The 17,877-nt window shown below is 33.1% G+C and overlaps 1 protein-coding gene across 1 annotated transcript in view; it reads right to left on the bottom strand.

Annotated features, from left to right (window-relative positions):
* Positions 1–6,699: 6,699 nt before the first annotated feature.
* Positions 6,700–17,877, bottom strand: part of olf186-M (Ki-ras-induced actin-interacting protein-IP3R-interacting domain olf186-M) — a 203,586-nt gene continuing 192,408 nt past the window's right edge. The window contains exon 8 of the mRNA XM_089100932.1: positions 6,700–7,429. Coding sequence (XP_088957058.1) covers positions 7,238–7,429 — 192 coding nt within the window. The 3' untranslated portion in view covers positions 6,700–7,237. The remainder of the gene's footprint in view (positions 7,430–17,877) is intronic.

Below are 17,877 nucleotides of genomic sequence, written 5' to 3'. Positions count from 1 at the left end.
CAACTTCTTGTTTTTAATTTCATGACCCAGTGACATAAACGACACCCCCCTCTTGAATCTCAGTTGTACGTGATTATATGACCTCTCTACACCCACCTTAACATGAGAGGAGATCCCAACTCGGCTAAAGCGCGATAAGCACAATACCATTCCATAATATAGGCAAATTCCACAGTCAGCGCGTTTAGTTTTCCCCTTCTTCAATCTACAATTCATTTAATAAAGTGTTCGTGCGTATTGAGCTGCTTAATAAGAATAAGATGATGAAACTGCTGAATTAAATCTTATGACACGACTTTTAGGGATTTCTCACACTTCTTTTATCTGCTTTTGCTGACATGAGAATTTTTCATTCTTTGAAATGCCTTTCTCTGGAACTTCCAGTAAGATATTCCAGAGCTATTATTATTATGCAGAGCCTATTATATCAGAGAACAAAATATAAGCACACAATAGGGGTCCTGTCAAGCTTCAATCAAGGTAAAGGAGAAAAAGAAAAGAAATAGATGCAAAAACAAATAAAAAAGGGAAGTGTGTTAAAAATGGAAAAGCGAATATAAAATACTTACTTAGAAAATAATTTGATTGACTTACGAAAATAGTTCAAAATAAGTCCATGGAATTAAAGCAGATTTTTAACGCTGAAGTATAGGAATGTTACCTCTTTCCAAAAGCTTTTTTTTATCTTCGGGTCAACAGAGCGACTGAGTAGCACATTGAAATTTTAAATCATCAAATAAACTAGGGACTGGCCGGATAATGTGCATTTCAGTAAGACTGATTTAGTGTGCCGGCCTGCTATTGCCGGGGAAAGACCAGTCCAAAAAAATGTTTCCTAACAATTTTTTTTCTAAACTATCCCATATTACCGTTTATTAAATTTTAACTGGGTCAGAGAAATAATATTAGCGTCTTTACTGAATTTGTTCTGATAAATTCTGATGGGGAACACGGAATTGCTGAGCCCCTGAGTACAGTGGACAACGTACAGCCACTAGAACATGTGTGAGTCCACACATTACAGTACTTTGCTTTTGTGCATATGCGTTTAATGTCAGTTTTAGTTTTTGCTTCCTATTTATTGTTTGCGTTTCCTGTGGACTGTAGGGTGAAATAATAATGCGATTATTATTATCATGTGCCATTATCGTTATCATAATTATTATCATTATTATTATCTTTACAAAAAGAAGAAAAGAATAAAAGACTACTGTGTAAAATCAGGGATGTTTTTTAAAAAGATAAAATGTCATAAAATCTAAGGACAAAGGCCTTCTACGACTGAAATGTAATAGTATAATAGCAACAGAGCAACGTATACAGTTAGTGGAAGAAAAAGAAGAAGAACAAAGCAAAAAAAAGCGCCTAGGCAAGTGGCTTTAATTTTTATGATAATAAAGAGAGTCCTTATAAAATCTTAATTTTCGTCTAGAAATTTTCATTTTAATTTTAAAAGATAATGTGTTGACTGTCAAGTTTAAGTTTTTTTTTACTGTTTGTGTGTTTTCTGTGGATCGTAAGACGAGTTAATAATGCAGCTATTATTATTGTTATTATTATGTACCCTACCAGTCATTTATCATCTCAATAAAAAAAAAAAAAAAAAAAAAAAAAAAAAAAAAATTGAACTTTAGCGTAAAATCCCCCCCCTGGAAACTTCCCTCCGCATGGAAAATCCCCAAGCAAAAAATTCGTCCCCTAACCGAAAAATGTATTCATACTTTCCAATAACGAATGCTACACGTAAACAATGGGCAGATTTTACAACTTAAAGACCTTACCCCAGGGTATGTGGTGGTTGTGTTATCTCCAAAGGCTGTTACTCTGCCTTTAAACTATTCTGAACAAAATAGTTGTCTCAAAATTTGGTCAGATGATTTTGAGAAAAAAGGTGCGTAGGAGGGGGCCTAGCTGCCCTGCAATCTTTTTGGTCACTTAAAGAGGGAACTAGAACTTTTAATATTCATTCGAATGAGGCAATTGTCGATATTCTAGGACCACTGGGTCAACACGATCACCCCTGAAAAGAAAATGTGGTCTTTCTTATGGTAAAAAATACAAAATTTCACGTTTTTACAGATAGAAGCTTGAAACCTCTACAGCAGGGTTCTTTGATTAAGCTGAATCTTATGGTGTTATTTTCATTAAGATTCTATGACTTTTAGGAGGTGTTTCCCCCTTTTTTGGAAAATTAGGCAAATTTCCTCAGGCTTGTAGCTTTTGATGGATAAGATTAAACTTAATGAAACTTATATATCTAGAATCAGCATAATAAGCCAATTTTTTTTTATTTTATCTATTGGTATCAAAATTTCGATTTTAGAGTTTCGGTTACTATTGAGCTGGGATACTCCTTATTTACAGTTCGTTACCACGAACTGTTTGATCCCATAAAATGTCGCTCAATCTTAGTACAAAGCCTTCAACGACGGAAATGTAATGATGCAGTAGCGACCGAGCACGTTATTGGAAAAATATAAAAAACAAAAGACAAAACCCACCAAGGTTAGAACATGCCAAGCAATTTTAATTTTTACGACAGTATAGCAAGCCCTTGCTACATTGTAATTTTCATCTAGACGCATTATACGACAGAACTAAACTAAGGTTAAAAGCTGAAAATTAAAACTCACAGAATAAAATACAAGGTATTTTATTCAAAACCCAAGTCAAAAATAAACTCTGCATTAAAAATGTCCAGCAACTCTAAGCTTATCAACTTCTCCCCCAATAAGTCAAAACACGACCTTTCAATTTACAAAAACTAGTTTTTAATTAAAAAAAACGAAGTAACTATTTTTCTGTTCTTTCTTTGCTAATTACAGCACTTTAAGCAAGCCTAAGTGGAATCTTATAAGCAACAAAACCAGATATTCACATCGACTACGCTATTTCAAAAAGCAGTATGAGGCACGTCTTGTCAAACTAAGGTTAAAACACATACTCTTAAACTCAACACCTTCAAACAATTTAGCAGCACAGCCAAGGATGAGCAAGGCGGTATATTTGTAACCAGGCGCAGCTACTATTGGGGTACCATTTAAATGAACACGTTTTTTGTATTCTTTTAATCCTGGAGGCTGTTTTAAAGAAAGGGGGCAAAACACAAGCTGCCCCCGGGACTGAAAAACTTGTTTACGCCTGTAGAACAATTGCCCGAGTCAGCTCCTCCGTATTTTATTTAGTTTTGAAGGCACTTGAAAGCTTCAGATTATCTCCCCCTCCCCCCTTACAAATACATTCTATATACTTTTCAAGTTTGCACAGAGCTTTCTATACCAACATTCATTTGCTATATTTTTTCTCTAGCCTAAAAAAACATTCTTGCACGAATAAGTAATAATCAACAATGACCACAAAACTTGAAGCATATTTTTTTGTTTTCGCATTTTCCTGTAAGATTTAAGCGGTGTCACATTGTCATTTTGAATTATAGCGGTTAAAATGTAAAGACAAAATGAGGAACTTAATGCTTGTTTGGTTATGCTATCATCTGCAAATATGGAACTTATTTAACGTTTTACGTAGCGTAAACACGACAGCTAATCGTACAGTTTTAAAATAGGAACTTAACAAATAAAAGTTCAAATAGGGACAAGTCCTTTTACTAGAGATTGAAAAATAGATGCAAAATATTCTGGATATTTCGACGACATACATCAGTGATCATCATCAGCAGACAAACTCAGCAGATATCCAGGATGTTTGTATCTGTTGTGCACTGTCTGATAAATGAACTTGTCCCTATTTGAACTTTTATTTGTTCGTCATAGAAAGGCAGTGTGGTCTTCAAAAAAACACCTACGTCGTAAATAAGAACTGAGAAGAAAACAGACGGATAAAGAAGCGTAACCGAAACGTAAACGTATCTCAGCTCACGGAAAGGGAATAATATTCAGTCCCAGCACTGGGAGTAGTGGTGGAAACTCTCTCTTGGTGCCCCTTAGAGTAGTGGGCACAAATAGTGGTTTACATCAGTTACCATCCAGCCACATGCTATCCTCCCTAATGTCTGACAAGTAATGGTAAGCAAGCAATGGGTGTCAAAATTATACCCGAGGGGTTCAACTCCCCTTGGACCGATGAAGCACAGACAATGTCACGAGAAACGATGCCTTGAGAAGCAATCTGAGGTGGTACCGGTACCGGTCCCACCAGTACTGGTTCGGAGGATGAAATGGCACTTGCCACTAATGGGTGGCGAGTGGTTGGTGACTTCTCCCTCTCTTTTGAGGAACGAGTTTTGTCTGTCCAAGCCATTCCGAAGCTGACGTTTAAGGTCCTCAGAATGGGGGGGGAGAAACAATGGTGTACATCTTCACTCCACCAACGAAGGCTCTTCTAAATAGGGAAGAAAAAAGAGATAGAGAAGCCCTATCTCAAAATACCAAGCCTGATGGGGCATAAACAGACCAGGGGCTATAGGCTGCTATATTGATTTATACTTTTTCTTTAGAGGGAGGGGGTTGTGAAAGCATTGGACCTTTGTGGCTTCAGTCTCATCTCAGTCTTGTGGAGTCCACTTACAGGGAACTAATACTAATAATAATAATACTCATAGAACTAGTTAGTGTAATTACGTTATTTTAATTCTTTTCAATAGAACTATTTATTAACTTACTTTAGTCGTTGTGCAAACACCAGTATGTCGAATGGACTTTTTTCTCTTGTCAGGTCTATCTACAACTTTCGAATTTGGTCACACGAAAAGATTAGTCTCCAAACACTGAATTATAAACAAGGCGTCCACTTAGGGGTCCCATCTAGGGAAGGGCTGCAGGGGGCATGGCTACTAAATATCAAACTTTGTAAAATGTCATTAAAAACAAGGATTATTTACAGAGAACGGTCTGAAAACAGTCCCCCCCCCCACTTGGAAGATTGTTAGCTATAAAATACAAATATAAATCTATATTACTGCTCAACTCCAAACACAAAAGACAACCCAGACATACTTTTTTTTATAAACAAATATATGGACGTGGTAAGATGTGAACCTGCTGGGCTATGAACCTCCTTAAAGAAATTGAAAACAGAACATAAAATAATTGCTAAAAAAATAAAAGAATAAGAAGAATTAGCATGAAATGTAATATAAAACAGGTTTCATTGCAGTCCCGACTCTCCAGGGAAAACCCCTGCCATCCTAGGTAAAACGGTCATGCCGACGTTCGGACATTAGTTCTCGTTTTTACTCAAAGTGTTTAACCCGAAATATGTGACCTGAAACGCCTATCAGACCTATTAAATAAGAGTATTCAAAGAACAACAAAAATATCAATTATACATTAAAGGAGGCCCAAGAGAGACAATCATTTTGATCAAAAGCTTCCGTCAGTCGATTGACTCAAGCATGATTGACCATCTAAGAACCTATTTGACACTTGAGTCAAGCGTTGACGTAGATTCGTAGAAAGTTTGAATGACTCAATCATTTTGACCAAAAGCAGAGTCTTAGATTAGCTTCGGTCGAGATTGAAGGGTTGATTGAAGGGTCTATTGAAGATCGATTGAAGCACACGTCAATGGATTGACAGAAACTTTTAGTCAAAATGATTGACAGCCTAGGGCCTCCTTAAGAACAACAGTAAGGACTACTGCATTTAGAAATATTAATAATAATAATGAAAAAAACACATTTTGCTTAAAATTTTTCAAAACTTGCTAAATAAAACTAAAAAGGATATTTACAGCACAATTTTAGATTTTCAGGCTTGGCGTTCACACTGTCTTAACCATAAAAGAAGGAGTTTGCGATTGTGAGTCCCTCCCTGACTTCGAAAATAAACAAAGATAAACATACTTTTGGACGAATGAAGAAGCTAAAAAAGACGTCAGTATTTTCTATTTAGGTTCCTAGTAATAATCCCGAATAATGCCCAAAAATTACCTTATGAGCCTATATTCTATAAGGAAATTACCTCTTATTGCCTTCCTCTTTGTACCTTTCTTCTTCTCTTTGGTCTTCTTTTACAGTTTAAAATATGGTGCCTCTTCAGTGTGAAATCTCCCCCCCCCCTTCATTATTTATCACTGATAAATTAACTGATGTTTTATTGTTAACATAAAATTAGAATTCGGCTCGCTAGCCCTAGTCTTGTTAAATCTTAGCGACGATCCAGGGGTGAATAGTAGTACCCGTCTTTGCGGAAACTCTGGAGATTTCGGAAAAGTTCCAGGAACAAGAGCTACTGATAAGACTGCCGCCTGGTTACCAGAAGTGCAAACATTTAGTGCAGTTAGTGCAGACATTCACCACTATATTGGTACCGAAACCCAATAGGAATACCACCTACTGCGATTCCCGCTCCTGGAGTTTTCACGAAATTCCCAGAGTTTCCGCAAAGACGGGTACTTATATTCACCACTGGATCGGCGCTAAGATCCGAATCATCATTTCAAATTAGTAATGAAAAAGCAATTACTAAACGTGAATTACTACTGTGTTTATATGTATGTGGTATGACTTCATACTCTTACACATAAAGTACTATCAATTTTTCAGTGTTGTCTCTCAATTGTTTGATATATTCTTTTTTATTATATTAGAAAATTAAGTTAATGTGATTGATTTGAAAAAGCAACATATTTGATGGGAAATGTTTCACGAAAAGCATCAAGACAATTTAAAAGACAAAATCAAGCAAACGGAAAACACAGAAAAAAATTATATTCGAGTTCGCCTATTTTATAAGATAATTCTCTACGCTTCCTCCATTTACTCTTGAAAAAAAGACAAAGCAATGCACTGAACGATCACAGACAAATTTAATACACAACCTAAAAGAGAGACGACAAACGAAAGTACTCATACTATATAAAATAAAAGAAAAAGAAGAAATAGAAAAAATCCAGATAAACTACTAAAATTTAGTTCTTTACGAGTTTAAGGCCTTTCTATTTGAACATAGATTTACTCAACTTGCCTATTGTGCAAGCATTCTACCTTGGATATTAGAAACATAATACCACAAGAGGGTGGGGATCACTTAATCCTTCCCTCCCACCTTTAAAAGAGCAGAAGAGTACAAGGTTGTTTAGCATCTGAAAAGATATCATCCTCGGCCTTTTGAAACATTTTGACGGCACCCCCCCCTTTCCTTCCGGAAGAAATTCAGAAAGCAGCCATAATTGAAAGAGATATAAATCAGCTACTAAAGAGAAGAAATTGACAATCCAACCTAATAAACAATCACATCTAGATAAGGCACTTAAAAATTTTCATTTTACTAGGCACTTAAGATGATAAATCATCCAATTTTTGAAGAATGACCGCTAAAAGTTTTCTGACATTCTGTAATTCTTTATAGTTAGTTTCAATGGCCTCCATAATTTTCGAATTCTCAACAGACAATCTTGTAATTGACTCTTCTAATGCACTTTTTTCTGTCTGACCTTCGGTGTCTATCCAAGTGCCTGACTTCAGTTCCTAAGAAAGGGTAAGTCATATTTTATGTTATTACCATGATTATATACGACATTATATAATATAAAATTGCGTGCAACATTTCATTTAGCTACTCACAGTTACTGTACACAGTTCTGACTCCCTAGGGGAGTGGAGGTAGAAGATTATTCAGAAAAGGCTAAAAGTTGGTTAAGTCCCTGTTAGAGCAACTACTTGTTCATCCCCCCTCGGCTATGGTTCTCTTGACCAATCTCATGAGGTAATCCTCCTTCTGAACATAGTCATGAAATTCTAAGATTAGATTTCATCACAATTAAAGTAATTTTCAATCCAAGGAATCAGCCCTATACTTAAAAAAAGTGAATCACATACACTCAAGATAGTACTTGCGAGTGCTAAACTAATGATATATAAATGGAGAATTTTAACTGAAAATTTCTTTTAAGATAGAGTAAGTGAGTATAATCTACGTAGGAAGTGAGGTTAGTACTTGGTCTGGCTCGGAATGAGGAGTTAAGTAGGGTTGCGTGCTATTCCCATTAATATCGAGTATTCTGGCAGATTCCACATTACATAGCACGATAAATGCTTTGGGAGGATATGTTACCGATTGGGAAGTTAAAAACCTTTTTAGTAAAGGGATTCGAGTTTTTAGGATAAAAATGTTTGCAAAATGGATGACTCTTCAGAAGTTTTGAGGGTTCAGGGTGAAAGAATAGATTCGAAAATTAATGTCAAGAAAAAGTCACAATGACTAGGAATACATGGATGAAGAGATGATGTTAGGTAACAAGGGAATCGATCAAGTTTATAGTTTGACAAACCTAGGTAGTAGTGTAGTACTATTAGAAAATTAGATTTAATGAAGATTTAGTGAAGGCGTAAAAAGGAGAAAAGCCAAGGCGCAAGGTGGTTGAAACAAGTTTGGAATAATAAGTCTTCAATGATGAATGAAAACGTATAATGTAAAAACATTCTATAATAAAAAATAGGTTAAGAAGGCTAAGCCACGTTTTATGGATGAAGTATAGGTTGCTAAGATTGTGCCCTTTGACCGTACATCTGGGACAAAACAAAAAGCAAGTCTTCCAGGAAAGAAGAGAAAAGAGGTCATACGGGGAGAGCTAAAGAAAATCAAAGTTTTGTGGAAAGGAGTACTTGTTAATTATTCAGAACACACTCAAGAATTTGGATCTGTAGATCTGTAAAAACCGGTTTCGTATTTCATAGCCACAAGACTTAGTTAGTTTGACAGAATGCATTGAACTGCTACAATTTGGGCCAGGCTATATATTTGCATACTAGGAAGGAGGGGGGGAAGTAAAGTATTTGGAAGTTAGAAAACAATTCTTACTTTTTATTATGCAGAATAATTGTAGCTATCACAGTTTGCATGCATACCCGCTATACTTTACCCCCCCCCTCCCTAACGTGCAAATGTATAGCCCAAATTATATAAGTTCAATGCATTCTGTCACCCGTCACTTGTCTTCGTGGCTATGAAACTGCTTTTCTCATACATTTAGACAGGGCTTCCACTATCCCCAAATTTTCGGGGATTTCCAATCCCCGATTTCCAAATGGTATAAGATTCTTACATTCACATAATTCGTGGTCAAGTATCTTGACAAAATTAGCCAAGAATTATACTTAAAGTTGTTTAACGGAATGCTCAGTTAGATTCTGGATTTTGAAATTGAACTTCTAAAGAAAAAGAATTGTTTTGAAAACCGAATCATAAGTTTAAATTTGGTTTTCTTTTGCTGTTGTCGGTTTTGGACATACTGTATTAATGTTTAATACTTAATAGTTGACCGCATAATACATTGAAGAAATTGATCTTTTTGCCAGGAATTCTTACCATTTCAATTTTTGTTTCATTCGGTGTGTAAAATTTAAGTTCTTTTGTTTTCATCTGAAAATTGTATTTGCCCTACCACCCTTTATCCTCAAACGTATTCACCCAGCACTCCCCTCACAATTATTATTCTGGTCCCTTCACCCGTGTAATATTTTCAGTGACGTAATATTTTAAACTGCAGTTTTAGGAACCTTTTACGGTCTTGCAAACTTATTAGTTAGGCAAAGGAAAATTTTACGGAAAATATATTCTGCTCAAATTCGGGATAGCCAAGTAAATTTGTTTAAATATCTAAGGCCTACCTTTACAACTTCTAATGCTTTAACAATTAATAACCCTGTATGAAGGCTAATTCTGAAATAAAATATTTTTTAAAAGAAAATGTGGTATAATTTATTTCTTCCGCCCTAAATACGATCTTTTTACCATAAAAAAATCACAACTCCCTACCCCTCCTAATGAGGCAAAATTTAGCTACAGACTATATAAAAGGTCAGGGAATAGAGGATTCAAACGGATGTAATCCCAAAAATATTAGCCATAAAAACAATTACGATAAAGCTTAAAGTAAAAATTTGGGTATTAGGCTCATATTGTTTTCTTGTCAAGTTTTAAATATTTTCAGACTTATTTATCACGAACAGTTGGTTAATAATGCCAAATAATATTAGTGCGAAGTAAAAGAAATAGTATATTTTATAGGATTTGTAGCCTACAGCAGTAGAGTAAGGGGTTATACTTTGCGTGCGCCCCTAGGAATCTCCATGTTATTTGCGGCCTTTACGTTCCTTGGTGCCTTTCCAGAGCATGTACTTATGGATCTGGTTTGGTGGGTATAATCTGGTTTGGTGGGTATATTCTGGTTTGGTGGGTACAGTCTGGTTTGGTGGGTATAGTCTGGTTTGATGGGTATAGTCTGGTTTGGTGGGTATAGTCTGGTTTGGTTTTTCAAAGAGAGTGAGTATGTTATTTGCTTGCGTGTATAGGAATTCCCATGTTATTTTCTTGCATGTATAGGAATTCCCTTGTTATTTGCTTGCACGTATAGGAATTCCCATGTTATTTGCTTGCGTGTATAGGAATTCCCATGTTATTTGCTTGCATGTATAGGAATTCCCATGTTATTTGCTTGCGTGTATAGGAATTTCCATGTTATTTGCTTGCATGTATAGGAATTCCCATGTTATTTGCCTGCGTGTATAGGAATTCCCATGTTATTTGCTTGCATGTATAGGAATTCCCATGTTATTTGCTTGCATGTATAGGAATTCCCATGTTATTTGCTTGCGTGTATAGGAATTCCCATGTTATTTGCTTGCTTGTATAGGAATTCCCTTGTTATTGGCGTGCGTGTTTAGGAATGCCCATGTGATTAGCTTGCATGTATAGGAATTCCCTTGTTATTTGCTTGCATGTATAGGAATTCCCATGTTATTTGCTTGCTTGTATAGGAATTCCCTTGTTATTTGCTTGCATGTATAGGAATTCCGATGTTATTTGCTTGCGTGTATAGGAATTCCCATGTTATTTGCTTTCATGTATAGTAATTCCCTTGTTATTTGCTTGCATGTATAGGAATTCCCATGTTATTTGCTTGCTTGTATAGGAATTCCGTTCTTATTTGCTTCCGTGTATAGGAATTCCCATGTTATTTGCTTGCGTGTATAGGAATTCCCATGTTATTTGCTTGGGTGTATAGGAATTCCCTTGTTATTTGCTTGCATGTATAGGAATTTCCATGTTATTTGCTTGCGTGTATAGGAAGTCCCTTGTTATCTGCTTGCATGTATAGGAATTGCCATGTTATTTGCTTGCGTGTATAGGAATTCCCATGTTATTTGCTTGCATGTATAGGAATTCCCATGTTATTTGCTTGCGTGTATAGGAATTTCCATGTTATTTGCTTGCATGTATAGGAACTCCCATGTTATTTGCTTGCGTGTATAGGAATTCCCACGTTATTTTGCTTGCGTGTATAGGAATTCCCATGTTATTTGCTTGCGTGTATAGGAATTCCCATGTTATTTGATTGCGTGTATAGGAATTTCCACGTTATTTGCTTGCGTGTATAGGAATTCCCATGCTATGTGCGTATATGTATAGGAAGTTCAATGTTATTTTAAGGGCTTATATCCTCTACAATGCTATTCAAAAATTTTTTGTCCCTTTTCTATGCTAATCCAGGAGCTTATTATCCTTCCTCTGCTATTATAAGGGATTTTCCGTTCTTTTTTTCTTTACTTGGTACCCATTAAAAAAAAAAATTTGTGTTAAATAAGTAGTTCTTGTATCTTTTAAAAGAGCTTTACGGGGTTTGAGAGACTCAATTGCCTGATTCCGTGTGGTTTTTCTTTACTTTGTGCCCATTAAAAAAAAAATTTTTGTGTTAAATAATTAGTTCTTGTATATTTTAAAATAGATTTACGGTGTGTGAGACACTATGTTGCCTGATTCCGTTTGGTTTTTCTTTACTTAGTGCTCATTAAAAACGAAATTTTTGTGTTAAATAAGTAGTTCTTGTATCTTTTAAAAGAGCTTTACGGGGTTTGAGAGACTCGGTTGTCTGATTCCGTGTGGTTTTTCTTTACTTGGTGCCCATTAAAAACTAAATTTTTGTGTTAAATAAGTAGTTCTTGTATCTGTTAAAAGAGCTTTAAGGGGTATGAGAGTCTCGGTTGTCTGATTCCGAGTGGTTTTTCTTTAATTGTTGCCCATTAAAAACAAAATTTTAGTAACACATTCTACACTGTGGGCAGTGTAAAAAAACAAATCCACTTGATATCCTTTGAAAACATCATTATATAATTTTTTTTTTTGTACGTATCTTAAAATGACAAAATATGCTTACGGCTCTAACAATTGGGCTCTATTATTGGTCAGAGACACGATGTGGCTTTCCCACTTGTATTCTATTTCCGGTTATCGACTCTACCTAGTCTATTGCATGTATTAAATCAGTATTTTTTACGCAGTGGAACGATAAACACATAAGTCATATCTTAAAAAAAAGTGAAGATGGAGTATTTTAATCAAGTGTGTTCACATAACAAGGTTATTGTAGCATTGAATGCCAACAAGGAGAAGTATTTAAACTATGAAACAAGTACAAGTGGTAGCACTATTGGAAATGTATGCACGCATTGTCATGACAGTAAGGAATTAAATTTCTTTGGAATACCGAAAAAATTCAACTCTTATGTTGGTGGTTATGCGATATTGAGATCTCCAGAGATGATTGTACTCAAAGAGAATGTCAACATAAAAATAATCGTTGATGATAGAGGACAACTCCTTGCTACTGTTGCAGGTAACACATTACCTACTGATATATCCAATCGTCATCTTTCGGGTATTAGCATTCAACGGAAGATCAATAAAAGAAAGACCTACTCTTCTGCTAATAACGTAAACCATATCCTGTCTTCATGTCGAAACGGTTACTTGTGCAAAAATAATGTGATAATAGACAGTGAAATTGCCAGAAAAATAAAAAGGGCATTGGCAGAAAATATCACAATGAACTATAAACATGAATCGATGAAAAAAAAAGCACCAACAAACGTTACTGCTATTGATTAAACAGTCAATGAACCAAATAATATCAAAGACGAAAAGCATATTGAGCCTGTTGATGAGACACCAGTAAAAACTGTGTATGACTCAAAATGGAATAATGATTATTCTACTGATTACCAACTAAGAGAAGACAATAGCTACAATATCAAGAGAGAACATGATGAACTACTTTATGGAACAGATTCAAAATGTCCAAAGTTAATCATTGATATTAATAATGTATCATAATATATTTTTGTATTAATATTCTACATAGCATTATTTCATTAAAAATAGTACATTGTTATGTGTTCATTATTTTTAGAGTAAGCTAAGCTAGCATATCAAATGTTTAGAATCTCTATTAAAACATTGGAGATGTAAGAAAAGGAATTTGCATACATCTATTGTCAGACACATGGGATAACATTGACAAAATCTAGGTAACAGAATGAATAAATTCATTATCAACATCCTTTATCGGATATGTTGGATAAAATTGATAAAATATAAGTGTCGGAGTGAATAAATTTTTTTTATAAACATACATTGTCAGATACATCAAATAAAATTGACAAAATATAAATTTCAGAATAAATAAATGCTTTAACAGCATCCTTTATCGGATATGTCGGATAAAATTGACATAATCTAAGTATCAGAGTGACTATATTCTATATCAACATCCTTTTCTCAGATACATAGGATAAAATTGAAAAATTCTAAGTGTTAGAGTGAATAAATGTTTTTTTTATCAACATCCTTTGGCAGATACATCGGATAAAATTGACAAAATCTAAATTTCAGCATGAATAAATTCATTATCAACATCCTTTTGTCGGATATGTCGGATAAAATTGACAAAATCTAAGTATCAGAGTGAATATTTTTTTTAACAACATCTTTTGCCAGATACATCGAATAAAATTGATAAAATATAAGTGCCAGAGTGAATAATTTTTTTTACCATCAACATCCTTTGTCAGATACATCAAATAAATTGACAAAATCTAAATTTCAGAATAAATAAATGCTTTAACAACATCCTTTATCGGATATGTCGGATAAAATTGACAAAATCTAAGTGTCAGAGTGAATAAATTCTATATCAACATCCTTTTCTCGGATACATAGGATAAAATTGACAAAATCTGAATTTCAGAATGAATAAATTGATTATCAACATCCTTTGTCGGATATGTCGGATAAAATTGACAAAATCTAAATTTCAGAATGAATAAATGCTACAACAATATCCTTAATCGGATATGTCGGATAAAATTGACAAAATCTAAGTATCAAAGTGACTAAATTCTATATCAACATCCTTTTCTCACATATAGGATAAAATTGACAAATTCTAAGTGTCATTGTGAAAACATTTTTTTATCAACATCCTTTTGTCAGATACATCAAATAAAATTGACAAAATCTAAATTTCAGAGTGAATAAATTTATTATCAACATCCTTTATCGGATATGTCGGATAAAATTGACAATATATAAGTGTCAGAGTGAATAAATTTTTTTTTATCAACATCCTTTGTCAGATACATCAAGTAAAATTGACAAAATCTAAATTTCAGAATGAATAAATGCTTTTAACAACATCCTTTATCGGATATGACGGATAAAATTGACATAATCTAAGTATCTGAGTGACTAAATTCTATATCAACATCCTTTTCTCAGATACATAGGATAAAATTGACAAATTCTAAGTGTTAGAGTGAATAAATTTTTTTATCAACATCCTTTGGCAGATACATCGGATAAAATTGACAAAATATGAATTTCAGAATGAATAAATTAATTTTCAAAATCCTTTGTCAGATATGTCGGATAAAATTAACAAAATCAAAATATCAGAATAAATAAATGCTATACCAACATCCTTTATCGGTTATGTTGGATAAAATTGACAAAATCTAAGTATCAGAGTGAATAAAATTTTTTTTATCAGCATCCTTTGACAGATACATTGGATAAAATTGAAAAAATCTAAATATCAGAATGAATAAATTCATTACCAACATCCTTTGTCGGATATGTCGGATAAAATTGACAAAATCTAAATTTCAGAATGAATAAATGCTATAACAATATCCTTTGCCAGATACATCGAATAAAATTGATAAAATATACGTGCGCGCACGTAACCTCGTCTAAATTAACCTTAAAAAATGAAATAAAGCTATGTCGACTTTGCATGTCTCTCTCACTATGTATGCGCCGTCGCGGTGTACACTCCATGTCTTTCTTGTCAATTTTATCAAATATAGCTGACAAATGATGTTGATAATGCATTTAAAGGATGTTGATAAAGCATTTATTTACTCTGATATTTAGATTTTGTAGATTTTATCCCATGTATCCAAGAAAATGATATTGATATGGAATTTAATCACTCTGATACATAGATTTTATCAATTTTATCCGACATATCCGATAAAGGATGTTGATAATGAATTTATTCATTCTGACACTTAAATTTTGTCAATATTATCCGATATAACTGGCAAAAGAATGTTGATAAAATAAAAATATTCACTCTAACACTTAGATTTTGTTAATTTTAATCTATGTATCCGAGACAAGGATGTTGATGTAGAATTTAATCTCACTGGTACTTAGATTTTGTCAATTTTAACCAACGAATCCGATGAAGGATGTTGTTAAAGCATTTATTCATTCTGATATTTAAATTTTGTCAATTCTTATTCGATGCATCTGACAAAGGATGTTGATAAAAAAAAAATTATTCACTTTGTCACTTAGATTCTGTCAATTTTTGTCGATGTATCTGGCAAAGGATGTTGATAAAAAAATTATTCACTCTGATACTTAGATTTTGTCAATATTATCCGACATATTCGACAAAAGATGTTGATAATTAATTTATTCACTCTGATACTTAGATATTGTCAATTTTATCCTATTTATCTGGCAAAGGATGTTGATAAAAAAATTTATTCACTCTAACACTTAGAATTTGTCAATTTTATCCTATGTATCCGAGAAAAGGATGTTGATATAGAATTTAGTCACTCTGATACTTAGATTTTGTCAATTTTATCCGACATATCCGATATAGGATATTGTTATAGCATTTATTCATTCTGAAATTTAGATTTTGTCTGTTTTATCCGACATATGCGACAAAGGATGTTGATTATGAATTTATTCATTCTGAAATTCAGATTTTGTCAATTTTATCCTGTGTATCCGAAAAAAGGATGTTGATAAAAAAAAATTATTCCCCCTGACACTTAGATTCAGTCAATTTTATCCTATGTATCCGAGAAAAGGATGTTGATATAGAATTTAGTCACTCTGATAGTTAGATTTTGTCAATTATATTCAACAAATCCGATGAAGGATTTTGTTAAAACATTTATTCATTCTGATATTTAAATTTTGTCAATTTTTATCCGACATATTCGTTAAAGGATATTGTTATAGCATTTATTCATTCTGAAAATTAGATTTTGTCAATTTTATCCAACATATCCGACAAAGGATGTTGATAATGAATTTATTCACTCTGATACTTAGATTTTGTCAGTTTTATCCTATGTATCTGGCAAAGAATGTTGAAAAAAAAAATTTATTCACTCTAACACTTAGAATTTGTCAATTTTATCCTATGTAACCGAGAAAAGGATGTTGATATAGAATTTAGTCACTTTGATACTTAGATTTTGTCAATTTTATCCGACATATCCCGATAATGAATATTGTTATAGCATTTATTCATTCTGAAATTTAGATTTTGTCAATTTTATCCGACATATCCGACAAAGGATGTTGATAATGAATTTATTCATTCTGAAATTCAGATTTCGTCAATTTTTTCCTATGTGTCCGAGAAAAGGATGTTGATAAAAAAAAATTTATTCCCTATAACACTTAGATTTTGTCAATTTTATCCTATGTATCCGAGAAAAGGTTGTTGATATAGAATTTAGTCACTCTGATACATAGATTTTTTCAATTTTATCTGACATATCCGATAAAGGATGTTGTTAAAGCATTTATTTATCCTAAAATTTATATTTTTTCCAATTTATTTGATGTATCTGACAAAGGATGTTGATAAAAAAAAATTATTCACTCTGGCACTTATATTTTATCAATTTTATTCGATGTATCTGGCAAAGGATGTTGTAAAAAAAAAATATTCACTGTGATACTTAGTTTTTGTCAATTTTATCTGACATATCTGACAAAGGATGTTGATAATGAATTTATTCATTCTGAAATTTAGATTTTGTCAATTTTATCTGTTGTATCTGCCAAAGGATGTTGATAAAAAAAAATAGTCACTCTAACACTTAGAATTTGTCAATTTTATCCTATGTATCCGAGAAAAGGATGCTGATATAGAATTTAGTCACTCTGATACTTAGATTTTGTCAACTTTATCCGACATATCCGATAAGTCTCCGAGAAAAGGATGTTGATAAAAAAAAATGTATTCACTCTGTCACTTACATTTTGTCTATTTTATCCGACATATCCGATAAAGGATGTTGTTAAAGCATTTATTTATATTGAAATTTAGATTTTGTCAATTTTATTTGATGTATCTGACAAAGGATGTTGATAATAAAAAAAATTATTCACTCTGGCACTTATATTTTATCAATTTTATTCGATGTATCTGGCAAAGGATATTGTTATAGCATTTATTCATTCTGAAATTTAGATTTTGTCAATTTTATCCGACATATCCGACAAAGGATGTTGGTAATGAATTCATTCATTTTGAAATTTAGATTTTGTCAATTTTATCCGATGTATCTGCCAAAGGATGTTTATAAAAAAAAAATTTATTCACTCTTACAGTTAGATTTTGTCAATTTTATCCGACACATCCGATAAAGGATGTTGTTAAAGAAGTTACTTATTCTGAAATTTAAATTTTGTCAATTTTATCCAACATATCAGACAAAGGATGTTGATAATGAATTTATTCATTCTGAAATTTAGATTTTATCAATTTTATTCGATGTATCTGCCAAAGGATGTTGATAAAAAAAATTATTCACTC

The sequence above is a fragment of the Artemia sp. Qi Xiang Cuo genome, chromosome 15 (genome assembly GCF_049724085.1).
Source record: "Artemia sp. Qi Xiang Cuo chromosome 15, ASM4972408v1, whole genome shotgun sequence".
NCBI lineage: Eukaryota > Metazoa > Arthropoda > Branchiopoda > Anostraca > Artemiidae > Artemia > Artemia sp. Qi Xiang Cuo.
Note: the sequence above shows the minus strand (reverse complement) of the source record. Positions and strands in the feature narration are given on the sequence as shown.